The sequence below is a fragment of the Rhineura floridana genome, chromosome 5 (assembly GCF_030035675.1).
Source record: "Rhineura floridana isolate rRhiFlo1 chromosome 5, rRhiFlo1.hap2, whole genome shotgun sequence".
NCBI classification, from domain to species: Eukaryota; Metazoa; Chordata; class Lepidosauria; order Squamata; family Rhineuridae; genus Rhineura; species Rhineura floridana.
In genome coordinates this window covers 181,816,050-181,829,030 of record NC_084484.1, presented here as the reverse complement: position 1 = coordinate 181,829,030, position 12,981 = coordinate 181,816,050, and the positions used below count along the sequence as shown (strand labels likewise).

The following is a 12,981-nucleotide window of genomic DNA, read 5'->3' as shown; positions in this document are numbered from 1 at the left end:
ATACCTGCTGGATTGCTTGAGAGAGTGCCAATATATGTTCTCTCATGTAAAATCCTCTCTGCTGCTAATATGCTAGCCTATCACGGACAGAGATGGAAACATCTGTCAATTTCAGTTCTCTCTGTTTCTCATTTTTCCAGTACTAAATTCAGTTCTCTACATCTCTGCAGCGATCTGCATTTTTTTTAAATAATCCTCATGAAAATTCACCATTTTAGTGTACATTTCTCCAAATAAACACATTTTTGTAGGCAGTTTTGATGTACACATTTTTGCAAGCCATTCCTCATCATTTCATGCCTTTTGCATGTTATTTTCACTGATATACTCATTTTTATGCACACTTTCCCCTAATATATGCATTTTTGTAAATATTGTTTAGTTGGCGAACTGCATCCCAGAATTCTAATAAATGCAAATTTTGAAGGATGGCTGTGTTTCAGTTCTCATGTCATTTTGAAAAGTGCGAATTTGATCAATTCTGCTTGGAATTCTCCCCCATCCCTAAGCAGTGCTAGTCCTTTATCCCTGATTTGATAGCTTATTGCATGCAGAGAGGTTTCTTATGTGGCGAAGCGTTTGGAAACATAGCACCTGCACCACCCACGAATGGTGCAGACCAGAATTCTGCCACCTCATTCTGTGTCATGAGTGCCTTGGCTCGTAGACGTCATTCTTGGCTTGCCAACAGCTCTAACTTTTGCAACAAAAGTCAAAGAATTGCCCCCCTGGGGTCCTAGTTCCCTAAGGGGGGTTCTTTGCTTCCGAGAAGAGTCCCAACTCCACTGGGTCTCTGCTTTTCAGGCAAAAACTCTCCCTCCTTCAGGAGTAATTACTCCCGGTAGTACTGCCACCACCCTTCTTCCTGATTCCTTTCTCTGACAGGAGGGATCTCAGAGACCAATGTGAATTCCAAGGGATTAACCCTCATTAATCAATGGTCATTAGTAGTGTTCAGCAATCAAGGACTAGATTTAGAATCTTTAGTTCCACGCCAATACACACCATTCATAAAAAGATAGTTTATTTAAAAGTAAATAAGTTGGTATATACAAAAGAGAACAACAGTTTGATTCCTTAAAGCTAATCACCATCAGACGGGCTACATTCGGTACATTGGCATGACAAAGAGGAGAGGTTCAATACAGACAAAGGAATACAATAAAATTCTATCTAGGCTAAGATCCTATACGTACAGCAGAGTTGCCTGGTTCCCAAAAAGCTTCCCTCTGTCAAAACTTCTACAAGTCGAGGTAGGGGCAGGCAAAACACTAAACACCCATTTGGATAGAGGGATGAGTGATCAATGCAAGTTTTGGGGCCAGTTCATGTGGTCCCTCCCAGTAACTCCCAAGAGGGGCTGTAGTTCAATGGTAGAGCACCAGCTTTGCACGCAGAAGGTCCCAGGTTCAACTCCTAGCATTCCCACTTAGAGGAATTGGGTCTCAGGAACTCGTCAAGACCTGGAGAGCAGCTGCCAGAGCAAACAGAATGTTGAATCTTTTCCAATCCAAGGGCCGCATTCCCTTCCAAGGGCCACATGCCAGTAGTTGGAGGGGCCAGGGCAAAAGTGGACAGGGCAATGAATACAAAACTTTTGTGCAATAGGCTAATTTGTACACACACTCCCACTCCCCTCTCCTCCATCCAGGCAAGAGGGGTGATCAGAGTTCAAGGGTACCTTCCACCCTAACAAAAACATTCAAATCATAGTGTGCAAATCAGATTTACTGAGGGATGTGGCCTGATGAGAGGGGGAGTGACTTGGAGAGAGTTCTGAGGGCCTGGCAGAGAGGCCTGGGGGGCCACAAGTGGGCCCCGAGCCTGAAATTCCCTTCCCCAGCAGTGCTGGATTATATGGACAATTTGTTTAATGACTGTTAAGAACTCTGTTTTGAAGCCATCGTTATTTCCTGCAAGGGATGCAAATCTGAAATGCAGGGGTGTACGAAATGCTTCACGGGGTGTTACTCTCTACACATTTTTTACAAGCTGTCTGCTTTTCCGATACAAAAGGTGCTTCTGTACTGGAATAAGAGTGGAAGCGATGTGCAGATCGCCAGGTGGGATTTTGCTTGGTGTCCATGCAGCGGGAAGCAGGCAAGGGCTGTAGCGTCGCATTCGCCCAGAACCCCTCCGGATGGATGCACACAGCCACATACAGATCTGACTGTGTGTATGGATGCAGGAGCTGTATGTGGGCTCTGCACTTTTCTTTTGCCCGTGCAGTTAAATGCATCATGGGTGTGAAGTGGTTTGCAGCCTGGGAAATTTCACGGAAGCAGCGCCATTCACAGGACAGGGGGGTGGGAAGAGAAATAGCCTTTCAGCGGATGCCGCCCTCCTCCTCCTCCACTCGCCTCATCCAGGCCGCTTCTGCACACTTGTCTGCTTTTATCAGCTCCATGTCTCCTCTTGCTCTCTCTTTCTGCCCTTGTGCAAACGGCTATTTTCTTTTGACTTTCCTAACGGGTGCGTTTTTGTGCAGGAAAGCTGTGGGCAATGCGCATTGCTCAGCCATCAAGTCCGCAGTCCACATTTGGGTCTGCGGGATACAACGGGGTGGGGGGAGAGGGCACGTGCTTTGGACCTAACCCTGGACACTTGTCCGGACCCTGGCCTCCCTCTAGGCCGGGAAACTGGGAGTCTTCTCAACCTAGCAGCAGTCTCCCTAGGCATGATGGTGACAGGCCAAACGTCGGGTTTTGCCAAATGTATTTAGCTGTGTAGGGAGCGAGGTGGCTAACCTGTGGCCCTCCAGGTGATGCTGAACTACAACTCCCATAATCCTTGGACATGCTGGCTGGGGCTGATGGGAGTTGTAGTTCAGCAACATCTCAAGAGTCTCCCTTGATGTAGGGAGTGGGGAGGGAGTTGGAAATGCAGCATGAGAAGGCATGGGGGAAAAAATTAAAATCATCCTCGCACACTTTTCATCCCAGAACCTCCTGCAGTTCCTTTTTCCTGCAGGGGATACTTCTGGTTTTGGAGTTTCATTGGGGCAGGAAAACCAACTGGGTTCAGTGTTCACACGGAGGAAAACACACCTTGTGTGTGTGGTTTCAGCTCCTCACATCTTGCACCTGCTGCATTTTAAATTTCTTTCTCCCTGACATCCTCTATTTTATACTGATTTGGTATCAGACCTGATGTTAACACACGCGCCTGTCATCATCTCATCCAGTTTGGCCCAAAGATGGTCCTGGATGGATCAAGTAAGATTGGATTATTGGGCCATCAGGTGGAAGCCCAAACTAGGGCTGTCTGTGTTATGTGATTGCACTATGCGTGATGTTTGCGTGTATCTAAGAATATGGAGTGCGCGTATTTGTATTAGCGATGTGTGACTTTTCTTGTTTGTGCTTTTGATGTTTGTGTTTGAACTTATGTGGAGTGGGTAGCTTTGGATTTTAGGGAAGAACCTGTGTTCTCTGGGTACTCAAAAGATAGGCCTGCAACCTGACTTAATTTTTTTTTAATTACAATCATATGAGAATTTTTTAGCTGCTGAATCTACTGAAGCAAGAAACATACTTCATTCAGACACACGCACACACCACAACACCTGTGTCTAGCGGGCATCATCCTGACAAGAGGCATTTCCCTCCTGAATGAGTGAACAAGGGGGAGAGAGGCCTCTTTTAAGGTGGTGCTTGCCACCTAAAGCACATCAATTAAAAATATATTTTTTAAAAAATCTGCTAGACTAATCGGGGGCAACTTCTTTGTTGATTTCACACACCCCTGCAAAGTGTGATGGGTTGATTTGTAAACATTGCAGACCTGCTGTACTAAGGTTTTGCAAAGTTACTGCGTTAAGTAGTCCTTTGGCAGCCCAGGGTTCAAATCTCTTGTGATGAGACTCCATAAAGGCAGAGGCAGAAATGATTAGCAAGGCTCAGCCCTGAATTCTTCTCCTCTCTTTCATGGTTGGAAAAGGTGATGGCTTCCTCTTTATTTTATTTTAATTTTTTTGCCATTTCCCCGGTAGACGTACCTTTTTGCTTTGTTAGTGTCTGTGGGGAGATCATATTGAGCATCCTTTGTGCAAGATTTTTGCTAACCTTCCATTCCTGCTCCTTTTTAAAGCATGTGGTGGCCTTTTCCCCAAACTCTCCTCCTACCTTCCACTCCTCACCCGTTGAGTGAATGTTCTTAGGGAAACAGTCTGTCTGAATTTTGGTATATGTGAGAAGGTTTTCTTTCCGGATGAGGGGAGATTGCTGTTCGGGTACATCCAGGTTAACAGGTGTATCTTATTGTTTATCTATTATAAGGATTTATACCACAGCCTTCAATCAGATTTCCCAAGGCGGCTTGCAGAATTTCAAAACAGAATAGTAGGAGTTTAAAAAACACACTCAAAGTAGCAGAACTTAGAGCAACATTAAAAAAAAAGCAACTCACCATAAATACCATGAGCCAAAGTTTTAAAAATACACTCTCCACTGGGGTAATCACAGTGTGAAACTGGCACTATTATAGGTGCCACATAATGCTTGTTCTGTGCTGATAAGAAATTGTTCTTTTAGTGCGGCAGCACCTACCCTTTGGAACTCGCTGCCTATTGACATCAGGCAGGCGCCTTCGCTGTTCTCTTTTCAGTGCCTGCTTAGAACGTTTTTGTTCAGGCAAGCATAGATTATCCAGATACATAGATGCTGGTGCGTTTTTACTCTCATTATCATCTGTTGCTGTTTTAATTAGAGCTGGTATAGCACAGTGGGGAGGACAGCCTGGCTGGGAGTCCAGAGTCTGTGAGTTCATATCCCGGCTCGTGTCTCCTGGGTGTCAAGGGCCAGCTAAAGATCCCCCCACAGGGAGTGGCTCAAGGGTTACGTGCCCTGCCACCTGTGCAGCCGTGGGCAAGCTGCAGAGTCCCAAAAAGCCCAGTTGCCCCCAGCTGGCAGTTGCGGACAAGGCAGGGGCTGGCTTATGCAGCTGTGGCAAGCTGAGCAGGCCGTAGCCAGCTGTGGAGGACTAGCTTCAGAGGGAGGCAATGGGAAACCCCCTCTGAATACCGCTTACCATGAAATCCCTATTCATGGGGTCGCCATAATTCAGGATCAAAGGCAGTCCATTTCCATTTTGTTGTTTTAATTGTTTTAAAAATGTTTTAAACTGTTTTTATTGAAAGTTTTAATATTTTTTGTAAACCACATAGAGGTGTTCTACTGCCAAGTAGTGTCTAAATTTTGTTAAATGAAATAAATCCATCTTCTACCCATCCTGGCTCTACAGAACTTCCACTTGCAGCCTGTATGCACCGGCTGCTGACACTCTTCTGTGTTAATCGTACACATCTATATCCTTTCCTTGCTTGTCCAGATGGCTAGTTGCAGGGCTAACAAGCTGTGAGTGTGCACCACTTTGCACACTGATGGTGCAGGGAAGAAACCCACATAGATATCTACACCATCACCACTGAATGAAGGTCCCCCGTCTGAACCCGCGGATAACCACTGCCAGACAGTGCAGGCAGTACTGAGCTAGATGGACTAATGATCCAACTCGGTACAATGCAACTTCCTATGTTCCTTGGTGCTTTAATTAGTTAATTAATTGCTTCCCATAAAACGTCCCCAAAGGACTAATGATAAAAAACAGAAAAGCATTGATAAAACCATCAGTACATAAAACCATAAAATAAAACAATTTCAGTAATATACAGCTTGGGATATGGGTGTCCGCTTCAAAGGCTCGTTGGCAAAGGAAGGCCCTCAATGACTGCTGGCAGTCAAGATAGCACCTGTCCGATAGGGTAGGGGCCGCAGCCCTAAAGGCCCAGTTCTGACATTGCATGGAGTTGATATCTGTAGGTTTCCTTCTCCTGTATAGCGTAGTGACAGGGTGGGTATATAAGGGGTGAGACGATATCTTTGAGGTCCTCAGCCCAGGCTGCTTAGAGCTTTGTACACCAATGCTAGCACCTTGAACTTAATCTCTGGTAGCTGTTTGGCAGCTGGTGCAATTGTTTCAGCAGCAGGGTAACATAGTGGTGATAATAGATGCCTCTGTGAGCAGTTGACCTGCTGCATTTCGCACTAGCTGTAGCTTCCGGGCCATCCTCAGGGACTGCCCCGCACAGAGCACATTGCAGTAATCCAACCTGGAGGTTTCAAGTGCATGAATGACAGCTCTCCCCGTCTCAGCCCAGAAACGGCCACAGTTGTGTTAAAATAACCCAGAGCCCTTCCTAATCAGCTGAGCTCCACCGACTATGAGAATGGCTGTGTATGTGTGAGGGGGTGGGCGGGCATACAGTTGAGAATGCAGAATGGGTGGCTGCAAATGGGGAGGGGCATTCCCCCCCCCACTTCAGCAGTGCAGCTGTAAGATCAACTCATCGCGGGAATACAGGGTTGGGCGTATGAAAGGGTGACTTCTTTAAGTTCTGCTTCTCCATTGCAGATGGCGTCTGGGGAGCATCCACACGTATAACCCCGAGCAGATTATGCTCAGTGCAGCCGTCCGCAGGTCCAGCCGGGATGTCAACATCATGAAAGAGAAACTTATCTTTTCGGGTAAGATGGCCAGCGTTTCTAGCCTCCATTCCACAGAGCAATAACTACATTTGCAGGGTCGAGTGGCTTTGCGTGTGTCTGTCTCCCTTTTTCTTTCTTCATTCTAGTCTTTTGGTGTGCATATTTCTTCCCCTTAAATACACGGGCATGTGTCGCAGCTCCCGCTGGGGGTTTCCATTTTCGTTTATTGCAGCAAAACCACAAAAGAGTCTTGCGACATCTTTAGGCAGCCTTCACCAACCTGTTGTGCACGCTGGGGCTGATGGGAGCTGTAATTCGAGCCACCTGGAGGGCATCAGGTTGGCGAGGCCTGCCCCAAAGACTTACCAAATTTATGATGACATAAGCTTTCACCGTGTATCTGATGACATGGAGTCTTGTCCATGAATGCTTCTGGTGTAATCAATTGGTTAAGCTTTCAGGGGTATCATGCATCTGTTTGCTGTGTTCTGTTGTTGTTGTTACCGTATATTCCGGCGTATAAGACGACATTTTAACCCAGGAAAATCTTCACAAAAGTCGGGGGTTGTCTTATATGCCGGAATATAATATTTCTCCTGCTTGCAGCCTGGCCCGGCGTCCCCTCCCCTGAGGGGAATCCCCATTGCTCCTCCGTCCCCGCCACCTCCTGCGCGGCCGGGGTGGGGAGCAGCAGCAGCAGCAGCCTCCCCGCGTCCTTCTCCTCCGTGGCGGCCTCGCCTGCGCCGCCTCCTGCCGCTGCTGCTGCTCCTCCGCCCGCGGCTGCTCAGGCGAGCGACGGGGCCGTGGCGGCGGCGGCTGCTCCTCCTCGGGCGGCCAACGGCGGGCCGCTCTCACCGCCGCAGGCCGCGCTGGCACCTCCGCTGATGCACAACCACCGGGCGGCGGCAGCAGCAGCGGGAGGCGGCGGAGGCGGGAACCCGCTGCCGACAGCTGCCCCTGCGGCCTCCTCCTCGGTGCCCTCCGCCGCCACCTCCGCCTCCGGCCTGCTGGCACCGCGGGAGCCGGCCTACAACTGGCAGGCGACGAAGCCAACGGTGCAGGAACGCTTCGCCTTCCTCTTCAAGAACGAGGTGCTCAGCGACATCCACTTCTTGGTGGGCAAAGGTCGGTGCGTGCTATGGGGCGAGGGGGCGCTGGCCACGCAGGGAAGAAAGGGGAGAGGGACGCTGGCTTTTTAAACGGGGATCAGGGTCTTTCTTGCGGCTGGGGGCGGGTTGCTATGGGGGCAAGCGGGTTGAAGAGTTGTGGCTGTGGTTGGGGGGCTGTTATTCCGGCGTATAAGACGACTTTTTAACCCAGGAAAATCTTCTCAAAAGTTGGGGGGTCGTCTTATACGCCCAGTCGTCTTATACGCCGGAATATACGGTATGTCCCTCCAAGTCGACTACAACTTATGGCGACCCTATGCATCAGTGACCTCCAAGAGCATCTGTCATGAGCCACCCTGTTCAGATCTTGTAAGTTCAGGTCTGTGGCTTCCTTTATGGAATCAATCCATCTCTTCTTTGGCCTTCCTCTTTTTCTACTCCCTTCTGTTTTCCCCAGTATTATTGTCTTTTCTAGTGAATCATGTCTTCTCATTATGTGTCCAAAGTATGATAACCTCAGTTTCATCATTTAGCTTCTACTGATAGTTCTGTTTTAATTCATTCTAACACCCAATTATTTGTCTTTTTCACAGTTCATGGTATGCGGAAAGCTCTCTTCCAACACCACATTTCAAATGAGTTGATTTTTCTCTTATCCACTTTTTTCACTGTCCAACTTTCACATCCATACATAGAAATCAGGAATACCTTGGTCTGAATGATCCTGACTTTAGTGTTTGGCTTTCAGTGGCCATTCCTAGGGCTGCTTGTGAAAGTAAAACTACAAATATTGGAATATTACCCACTCGTCCCCTCCAGCACAGCAGAGAATAAAAACCCTAATCATTTTTTTAAAAAATCACAGCAACTTGAAAGAATTTAATATTAGTGGTGTTATCTAATTCTAAAATAAATTCATTTAAAAACAGAGTTAACATTCTTTCTTGCTTTTTTTCCTGCCAGCCCATATCCCAAACTGTCTTGCAGGTTTGGGCCACTAGGTGGCACCAGGCTCATAAGCATATTGTTTCCTTAAGCCCATAAGGAAGAGTTCACAGATCATTGAAGCATCAGTGTTAACACAAATGATGGGCAAGTTGCAAGAGGGCCTGAACATCTCAGACTGTGGTTGGCTCTTGGCTTGCTTATTGTTCCTAGTCAGTGTCTACAGTACTGAGCTAGATGGACCAATGGTCTGACCTGGTATAAGGCGGTTTCCTATGTAAACTGTTCCTGCCTTTGGTATGGTGTTGAAGCTTTTATTGCACGATGATCTCATACCTGCTACAGATGGGTTCTGGGTACCAGCTGTCCCCTTGGTTTTAAAGCTGGGTTCAATTTCAGATTAAACTGACAGTTTTTAAAGCGCAGAACAACACAGAGGTAAATGGGAGTGCCCAGTGTGGTGTAGTGGTTAAGGTGCTGGACTACGACCTGGGAGACCAGGGTTCGAATCCCCACATAGCCATGAAGTTCACTAGGTGACCTTGGGCCAGTCACTGCCTCTTAGCCTCAGAGGAAGGCAATGGCAAACCCCCTCTGGATACCGCTTACCATGCTTCCTTGGCCTTTCCTGCTGATTGGAGCCAATCCAAGTGAAAGGAGGTGAGCCAGCCACTGAGAAGACTCTTCTCAGCAGCTGACACTCTCTGCTTTCATGCTGATTGGCTCCTAGGGATGTCTGTTGTTGTGGGAGAAGGCATTAGCCAGGATCTCATTCTTAACCCAGCAGCAAAATAAGGGGTGGTGGTGGCTGTAACTATCATGAAGGGACCCTGCGCTTCTGGATTTGCCACCATACTACTGCCCGCGGGCGTGTCTGTGGATTTGTGGTTGAGGATGGGAGATGGGAGACCCATCACCTTAAATGTTCCTCTTGACTTTTAATTGTATTTTTTATCACCTCTTTTGTTTCTTATATTGTATTTTGCCGCATCAGAATTGGAATTCTGTGGAATTGCGATTGCTGCAACAGGCAGAAAAATGAGTTAAATGGTTCACCAAGACCCTCAACAATTTCAAGTGGTCCTTGAGGGGAAAAACACTTCAGAGCCACAGTCCTGCACCATCTCCCTCTCTTTCCTTGGCAGCTAGAGCAGCTTTGTGCACGGTCAGGAGGCGTTGGGGACAGGAAGCATAAGTAAGCGGTCCTTCCTGTCCCTTGCGCTTGTTCAGAGTTCACAAAGCCATCTACTCATCCGTTCTTGTATTTATGAATTCTGTCCTTCAAGTTTGCATACGTCTGGATGAATGTAAATTGAACAGGAAATGTGCATAACCATTAGCTGTTGAGCACATTTGCTGAACTCTCTAGAGAGACTGTACACATATGGACATGCTAAATGGGGGATTTGGCGCATTGCCTGGTCGATGTGTGTAATCGTCAAGTGGAGAATGTACATAGTCACCAGGCAAGGTCTGAAAGCCCCCTATTAATGTTGCCAAATCCTGCACATTCCACAGTGTTGTTGGGTCACTGTGCACATTGACTGAGCAATATGCAAAATCCCTATTTGTGCGGTCTGTGAACTCAGAAAGGCAGGATATTATTGACATTATATTTTATACAATAAAAATAAAAATGAGCGCTGTTGAGATGTTTAGAGTGCTGGACTAGGTGTCATGGCCCCGTCAGAGGACTCCTCAGATGAGGACGACTCGGGAGTAACAGCAGCAGACCCAGGAGCAGCAGGAGACACGGAAGAGCCTCCTGAGAATCCAGCTCCTTCTGCCCCTCCGCTGCAGAGCACCCCAGGGACAGCAGAGGCCCTGCAGCCAGACACAGACAGCGAACAGGATACTCCCCCCTCACCTGCAGAACGTAGACAGCAGAAGGTCAGGCAGAAGAGAGGCAGGCCTGTCTCCTTCAGGCCCAAACTCTGAGGGCTCACACCTGCTGTCCATCCTGCTCTTTATAAGGCACACCTTGGCTGCAGCTTGTTGCTGACTGCAACGTCAGGCGTGGCTTTGTGTAGACCTAGTTTCCCTGCAGCATCTCTTTGACTGACCTCCTTGGCAATTGATCCCGGACCTCCACTGACCTCGCTTCTGGACTTCTGACTCGGCAAGTACGCTTCGGATAGGCCTGGCAGATTTACAACCCGACTGCTGGCTAAGGACTTTCCTTCCCTGCCAAAGACCCAGGAATTTCCAGCCCCCCCTGACACTGCTGATGCAGTGTAGAGCTGACACTAGGACCTTGGGAGTCCAGGGTTCAAATCTGCACTCAGCTATGAAGTTCACTGGGTGACCTTGAGTCAGGCACCGCCTTTCAGCCTAACCTACCTCACAGGGTTGTTGTGAGGATAAAAGGAGGAGAGGGAGGAGAACCATGTATGCCATCTTCAGTGCCTTGGAGGAAAGGTGGGAGATAAATGTCATGAATGAATGAAAAATACATTTGTCCAAGGCGAATGTAGACAGTGACTGGTGTTTTTATGCATACTTTCCATTCAGCTCACAGTGATCACAGCATATATGTTAAGATGCTTTTTTCTCTCAAATGTTCCACTCTTCAACTGCCTCTCCCCATTTTTTCCCCTTCTTCCCTCTTCAGAAATCAACAGTGGCATAGAGACGACAGACGATCTTTCGCTGTGCTCCGAAAGCGGCTATGCCAACGATGTCGGCACCCCCATGGACCACCGAGAAGCGAAGCTCCGTATTGACTGAGAGGGGTGGGGAGGCGGCAAACAGCTGGTGGACTCCACAACCTCCCAGGACACCTCCGTGGTGGGAGCTTTTTGAGCTGCTGGGGACCAAACTCCTTCCACCCAAACTATTTGTGCAATGGACTTCGTGAGAGTGGCCTGGTGCCTCTCTGGAAACTGAAGCTGGGCTGGGTTTCTCTGGTTTTTTTTTGTAAATAACTCCCTTTTTTGTGGCCCTTTTTCTTGCCTAGTGTGGGTGGGTGGGAATGGGCATGTTTGTGAGGAGGAAACTGGTGATTGAGGCATGCTACCCACCCAGCTGGTCCCTCCATTGAGCTTAGACCAGGCAGAGCCAACATGGCGCCCTCCAGATGTTGCTGGACTACAACTCGCATCATCCCCGACCATTGGTGATGGAGGCTGGGGCTGATGGGAGTTGGAGTCCAGCAAGATCTGGAGGGTGCCATGTTGGCTACGCCGGGTTGAGATGCTGGGCCCAGCCAGTGACGGAACGAACCCTGTTGTCCTTCTCCTTTCCTTGGTGCAGCGATTGTTAGCTGAACTTGTTTAAAATATGTATGTTGTGAAGCTCTTGTGGTGTCATTATTAATATTATTGTTTATTATTCAAAATCATCTGGACAGTTGGAGATTTCTAGCATTGGGTGGGGTGGGGAAGCTCTTTCAGCCCGAGGGCCACATTCCCTGCTTGACAACCTTCCAAGGGCTGCATGGCAGTGGTGGGCGAGGCCAGAGGCAAAAGTGGGCAGAGCAGCGAGTGTACATGTTGCCTTTGTACCAGGAGGCTTGTTTCTGTGCACCCTCGCGCACCCCTCTCCACCCAGGCAAGGAAGAGCCATGATCAGAGTTCAAGGATGCATTCTGGCCAGGCAAAAATATTTGGGGTGCGAAGCAGAACCAGCAAGGGGTGTGGCTTGGGAGAGAGTTCCAAGGGCCATATAGAGAGGCCCAGAGGGCCACATTCAATCCTTGGGCCTGAGGTTCCCCACTTCTGATTTATAGGTAGTTTGCTGCACATGCCTGTTCAGAGTAGGGATGGGTGAGAATTTCGATTCAGTTCGCATTTCAAGCAGAAAATATCAAATTCGCATTTTCCGAAACAATATGAGAACCGAAAGCGCAGCCATGCTTCAAAATGTGCATTTATTAGCATTTTGGGATGCAGTTTGCCAATTAAATAACATTTACAAAAATGCATATATTAGGGGAAAGTGCATAAAAATGAATATTTGAGTGAAAATAACATGCAAAAATTCCTACAAAATTGCCTACAAAAATGTGTTTATTTGGAGAAATTCGCACTAGAATGGTGGGGAATCTTCATGAGGATTTAAAAAAAAATTCGGAGATCGTTGTAGAAATGTAGAGAACTTAATTCAACATTGGAAAAATGAGGACCTGAGAGAACCGAACCAGACAGCTCTTTCCATCCCTAGAGCCCCAGAAGCTCCAGGCAGGAAGAAGAGCGACTTAACTGGGAGTATTCCGTGAGCCTGAACAATAAACGACTTGGGTCTTTGTGCCTTCTTGATGGAGGAAGGAGGTAGGGTGTGGTGTACGGCAGGAAGTGGGACTGAAGCACATCTTTTGGTCCTCCTGAAGCCCATGCTGAGAATAAGGTCTGCAAGCATTACATATAATTGGGTGTCAGAACAAATTAAACCAGAACTGTCACTAGAAGCTAAAATGATGAAACTGAGGTTATCATACTTTTGAC

The 12,981-nt window shown here is 47.8% G+C and overlaps 1 protein-coding gene across 5 annotated transcripts in view; it reads left to right on the top strand.

Annotated features, from left to right (window-relative positions):
• The window catches only part of GDPD5 (glycerophosphodiester phosphodiesterase domain containing 5), a 208,004-nt gene extending 196,172 nt beyond the window's left edge, over positions 1-11,832 (top strand). For 4 of the 5 annotated variants that reach the window (XM_061629057.1, XM_061629053.1, XM_061629054.1 and 1 more), the window contains 2 exons: positions 6,412-6,524; positions 8,188-8,522. In XM_061629057.1, coding sequence (XP_061485041.1) covers positions 6,412-6,524; positions 8,188-8,312 — 238 coding nt within the window. In that variant the 3' untranslated portion in view covers positions 8,313-8,522. Of the gene's footprint in view, positions 1-6,411; positions 6,525-8,187; positions 8,523-11,150 lie in introns of those variants that run through there. The other variant, XM_061629055.1, reaches the window with a different exon arrangement.
• Positions 11,833-12,981: the final 1,149 nt, after the last annotated feature.